At 40.4% G+C, this 6,000-nt stretch overlaps 1 protein-coding gene across 5 annotated transcripts in view; it reads right to left on the minus strand.

Moving 5' to 3' along the window:
- FANCL (FA complementation group L) overlaps positions 1-2,530 on the minus strand; it is a 79,088-nt gene extending 76,558 nt beyond the window's left edge. For 2 of the 5 annotated variants that reach the window (XR_004443943.1, XM_033239118.1), the window contains exon 1: positions 2,363-2,519. Coding sequence is in view for 4 of the 5 variants with exons in the window: in XM_033239118.1 (XP_033095009.1) it covers positions 2,363-2,385 (23 nt within the window). In the remaining variant the exon portion in view is untranslated. Of the gene's footprint in view, positions 1-2,362 lie in introns of all 5 variants that reach the window. The other 3 variants (XM_033239119.1, XM_033239116.1, XM_033239117.1) reach the window with 2 other exon arrangements.
- Between the last annotated feature and the right edge of the window lie 3,470 nt (positions 2,531-6,000).

The following is a 6,000-nucleotide window of genomic DNA, read 5'->3' on the forward strand; positions in this document are numbered from 1 at the left end:
CAGCATCTATAGGATACTTTTGAAACAGTGATGAGAGGAAACGCAAAGCCTTAAAAACTTACATATATAAAACCTGCTCACTGGCCAAATCTGGGACAATTCGAGGATCAAAATAATGATTATAATCAAATAATTTTTTTAAAAATCCATGCATCCATTCTAATATAATTAAATAAATGAGAAAGCAGGCAATGCTACTCCTTATAATAAATTGCCACTTCATAAATACAGAAATGACAAGAGTTAGAAAATTATCATTTGGCAACCATGACAGTAACAGTCGACTCAAGTAAAAGTCAATGGATGCTAAAACTCGAGAATGTGTGTGAAAGTTTGATGCCTCAGAGTACCTCCCCAAAAATACTTATGAATTACAAAAGGAGACTCTGGCAGATGACACCTTAACCAGGTGATCAAAGTTAACATCATTAATAATGGAACCAACAGGCAACCTCACAAGCCTTAAGAAGGACAAAACAATCTTTCTGTAGTTTCCCTGCCAAAAATGTATTATATGATATAGTGAGGAAATATCACCCAAATTGAGATACCATCTACCTAATAGCCAACCTGTACTCTTCAAAAATGTCAAGCTTATAAAAAACACAGACTGAGAACTGTTCCAGGTTAGATATGACAACTAAATGTAATGTGGGATCTTAACGACAGATGGTAGGGGATAGGGGGTATAAAACATACAACTGTATCATAAACAAAATTTGAAATATGGACTCTTAGATAATAGTATATCATTAAATATCCTGATTTTGATCATTGTACTGTGGTTATGTATGAGTGTGTCCTTGTTCTTATGCAATTTATGCTCAAGTATTTGGGGATAAAAGGGAACTATGCCTGATTTAACCTCAAATGGTTCAGGAAAAAAATGTGTATACACTCCCACCCACATACATATACTTAACAACGATCAATCAAATGGAGAAAATGTAAACTGGTGAATCTAGGTAAAGGGTATACTGGAATTACTTGTGCTGTATATCCTTGCTAGTTTTCTGTAAATTTGAAATATACACAAAATATTTTTAGACACGTAAAATGTTCAGGTTAAGATTTAAATAAACTGCTAAGGCAGGTACAAATTGGAACTGTAGCTACAGCAACGGTCATAAAAAACTTTAATCTCAATTCTAATGGCTGTACTTGCTTTCTAAGAGGCCTTAGCAGACATAGACATACATAATAGTATTTGCCTTAAAGTGCCTAAAATTAGGTATAACATGCTTCCTGTAAAAAAAAAAAAAACAATAATTTTTCCACTTTTCTAAATGTTGTCTAAAAGAGAATCATATTTTCAGCTAGGTAATTCAAGAAGAACACTTCTAATTGGAGAGGCAAAGGTGGATTAACTTTTTTCCATATGGAATAATGAATTTTAACCTCTGCTTTCTGTGATGGTCATATGGTAATTCCACATATACTCAAAGACTATGCGTGATGTCGGGAAGCGAGCACAAGTTTGAGTGTAATGGTCAGAAAGGAAACGTCTACACTCATAATGTTAACCTAAGGTACCCTGGTGCAATGTAGAGAGAAAAAAAATCCAGGACTGAAATCACACAGCCTGCGTTTAACGGATTCTGATGTCATCATCAGCAAATAACGTCTCCGGTTTCCCATACCCTGATTTTTTCAATTAGAAAATGGGAATGATGATTCTTCTAAAAATTTCTGCCTCAAAGGGCTGAGGAGTAAGTGAGCTATTTACCTGGAAAGCGCTTTGTAAACTTCGAAACCCTACACATGTGTTAGTATGTGTAATAAACTCCGTAAGAGAGGCCACTGGAATCAGCAAAGGTAATTAATTCCATTGCTGTCATGCTTCTCCTAAAAAATATTGTAACTGTGGGTGTTCAGGTACATACGACTTGGCAAAGGGCCAAAATAAGGTTTTCTTCCCAAATATTCTTTCTACAGGAAACACGAATATGATTAAGCCCAGATTCTCGAGTGAACTCATCAACATCCGTGGAGGTGGAGAGTGTTAAAATCGAGTTAGGGCAAAATTTACCAAAAAAAAGAAAAAAAAATCAAAGAACAGTCAATTACGGGACACTGAACGAAGAAGGAAGCCAAACTCAGGGAAGGGCGAGGGAGAGAGGAGGCGTGGCCCCAGCCCCGCTCCATGCCGCGCGCCTCCTAGCTCCCCATCCCGCGCGGAGACCACAGGGGTGGCGGCAACAGCGGCGCTTCTCAAACCTTCAGTCTCCCAAGAGCCGTTACGCCCCGCCCTTCTCAATCCCCAAAAGTCTGGGCCCCTAACCTCCTAGCCTGTCACAGACTTCTGCGCGCAGCTACGCTGCAAGAGGCTCTCTTAGCTAGAGAGCAACCACTGGGCGGGTACCTGAGCCGAGATGAATCCCTCATACACGGTTTTCGACCGGTTCTGTGGCAGAAGCAGCGGGCACTGGCGCAACAGGCTCGCTTCCGTCACCGCCATGACTCGAAGTCCGGAGAGACACAGAGAAGCTCTAGACCGGCTGGGTCCTGCACATGCGCAGTCCGCTTGCGCTTGGACGCCGCGGAGCGGAAACCCGAGCCTTGGCGGGAAGATCCTGGAGGATTCCGCGGGCGGAAATGAAGGTAAAGCGCAGCCAGGCCAAGTGGCGCTCTGCCTGAGGCGACATCGGGGCTCCCCACCGGTGGTGGGAGGGAAGATTGCGCTCAAGTCCGAAGACTGACTGACCAACCTGGAACAGTTCTCAGTCTAACCTGGAACAGTTCTCAGTCTGTGTTTTTTATAAGCTTGACATTTTTAAAGAGTACAGGTTGGCTATTAGGTCGATGGTATCTCAATTTGGATTTGAATGATTTTTCCTCACTATATCACATACTACATTTTGGTCATTCTAACCTCGATTGTCCCAGGAGCCCTTTTGATGATTCTGTTTGACTTTGTTAAAGACTTACAACTTTGGTGTTGCATTTCCTCCAGAATAAAATGACTTTTACAGCCTGGACATTGTAGCACTTCTGTCTTAAACCTCTCACAACCCCTTCTTTGCTGTTGTCCTCTCTCCCTTAACATACAAAATAATGTATTATTTTGTGTAATACATGTAATACATTTGTAGTAATATGTATTATAACACATTCATTATATTATACATTACAGTTCCTGTTGCTGACTAAGTTTAATCAGGTATATTTGAGACACACTCGCGTATATACGTATATATGTATTGATTAGACTCAAGTTAACAGTGGACTCAGTTCTGTGTATGGCACTCACAAATACAAAAAGCAAAACATGAGTGAAGACTGCTAATGGACTTGAACTTAATTTTCCTCTGACAGCCCTTGCAATACGTTTTTCTAACTCAGGAATGTTATCCGTCCCATCTTATTGAGAGCTGATTAAATAAGAAACTTATTAAAATATTTACCATATGATTATTTGATTTTCCAATTTTCCAGTGCATCACGTGTTTGAGCCCTACTATTTGAAAAACATCATTGTAATGTGCCAAAGGTTGTGCAAAGATCGTTTTGTCCCCTACCCATCTTTATTGCCCTCAAGACAGAATTTGATATCCTGAAGATTCTTAAAGTTTGACAAGAATTGTCACAGCATTCTGGATGCTTACAGAAAAGAATGCTGCAGCAGTGGTTAGATGTAAATTACATTAAAGCAGTGGTTCTCAAAATATGATCTAGAACCTAGCAACAGCATCACCTGGGGACTATGCAGAAATACCAGTTTTCACTGCTGATGGGGTTCAGGATATGCTACCCCAAAATATGGCTCCTTGACATTTGAGAAAAACAGCAAAACCTAAGATCACTCTCTGACCTTCTCCCATCCTTCTTCCCTGAGGCCTGTTATTGGATCCTCAATCCAGAGGTGCTCTTCCTATACCCACAGGAAATAAATATCCTTATCTCTAAAGAAACAGGGACATAGAAAAGAATCTGAACAAAAAGACTTTTGACAGCTTACCCCAGTTTATTGCTTTGTCCAACCGTACTTCCCCACAACTGTCCACTGTTCCTTCTAAAAATGCACAGGTTTTCCTGTTTCTTTGGGCTTCATTTCTGAAGGCTCCCATGCCACATAAAACTTAAATAAATTTGCATGCTTTTCTCTTATTAATCTGTCTTTTCTTATAAGGGACTCAAACAGGAATCTAGTGACAGGAAAGAAAGATGTTTCTCATTCCTTACAGGACCCTATTTCAAACCTTGGGAATCCCAAACACTGGGAATAGGGCCCAGCAGTCTGTGTTTTAACAGGCTGTCCAGGTGATTCTGATGCATGCTAAGGTTTGAGTATCTCTGCAGGGTCAGGACATAACACCTGCTTTATTTTGCAACTCGGTGATTAAGGATGGCCATGCTACATGTTTTCTAATAAGAATAAAGTAAAGGCTGTGCAAAAGTGGGATCAACACAAAGATTAAGAGGACATATAGTCCCTTACTTTAAGCCCTTTATAATTTATCTGTGAATTAAGACCTTTATTGTATCCAGTAACTTAAATTTCCCCACCACCATAGTTTCCCCTTGGAACTTCTACCCTTTTTTTTTTTTTTTTCTTTTTCTTTTTGAGACGGAGTCTCGCTCTGTCGCCCAGGCTGGAGTGCAGTGGCCGGATCTCAGCTCACTGCAAGCTCTGCCTCCCGGGTTTACGCCATTCTCCTGCCCCAGCCTCTGGAGTAGCTGGGACTACAGGCGCCCGTCACCTCGCCCGGCTAGTTTTTTTGCATTTTTTAGTAGAGACGGAGTTTCACCGTGTTAGCCAGGATGGTCTCGATCTCCTGACCTCGTGATCCGCCCGTCTCGGCCTCCCAAAGTGCTGGGATTACAGGCTTGAGCCACCGCGCCCGGCCCCCTTTCTTGAAAGTTCTTCTCGAGTGCTATGTATTTTTTGAAACCTTTTTGAATCTTCTGAAAATTATTGTTCTCCCTAATCATTTTGCATATTTCCTGTTGCATTGTAGGTGCTGATAAATTATTTACTAAATATCTTAATTTGGGTTGTTAGAATACCATAAACTGGATAGGTAATCCACAGAAATTAATTTCTCAGTCATGGAGACTGAGAAGTACAAAATCAAGATGCAAGGACAAGATTTGGTGTCTGGTGAGGAGTCACTTCCTAGAACACAGTCTTTTGGCTGTGACCTTACATCCCACTCACCTTTACCACTGATAGTCTGCACAGTGTAATCACTTGCCAAAAGCAGTTGACTCCTTGATTCGGAATCCCCATAACTAGGTTATTAGACTTAAAGATAACCCCGTCTCTACTAAAAAAAAAAATACAAAAACTAGCCGGGCGAGGTGGCGGGCGCCTGTAGTCCCAGCTACTCGGGAGGCTGAGGCAGGAGAATGGCGGGAACCCGGGAGGCGGAGCTTGCAGTGAGCTGAGATCTGGCCACTGCACTCCAGTCCGGGCGACAGAGCGAGACTCCGTCTCAAAAAAAAAAAAAAAAAAAAAAAAAAAAAAAAAGATTTCCAGAATATTTATTGCTAATTTATCATCTTAGTTTTTAAAGAAAAGATATCCAAGTGACTGTTATTGGTAATTGAACTTGTAAATGAGCATTCCTTATCAATAAAATCTATAATTGAAGAAATCCAATGACCAGGAAACAAGGTAAGATACCATACAAAGACTTTTTAATTCAATTACTCGACTATTATCCTTAAGTGTTCAAGACTGAAAGTTGGATACTCACTACCATCATCAATTCATACGTGGTATGCTGGGACCATTGTCTATACATAGCCCATTTGAAGTCAGCCGCCCCAAAATAAATATTTAAAAAAATGCTCAATATGTTTAAAAATCAGAAAGCCAAGGAACTAATTCTACCACCATCAGCATGATTTCCATTTTGGAATCACTCTGACAAACTGCACGAAGATCCTCATTAAAGTTCAAGTTCCACAAGATATGCTAAACAGGATTTCATTTATATACTTTGCCACCAAAATTACTACTATTTAAATGCTATTGCCTGAGGAAGAACTGTATAT

The sequence above is a fragment of the Trachypithecus francoisi genome, unplaced genomic scaffold (genome assembly GCF_009764315.1).
Source record: "Trachypithecus francoisi isolate TF-2019V2 unplaced genomic scaffold, Tfra_2.0 Lachesis_group17, whole genome shotgun sequence".
Taxonomy (NCBI): Eukaryota; Metazoa; Chordata; class Mammalia; order Primates; family Cercopithecidae; genus Trachypithecus; species Trachypithecus francoisi.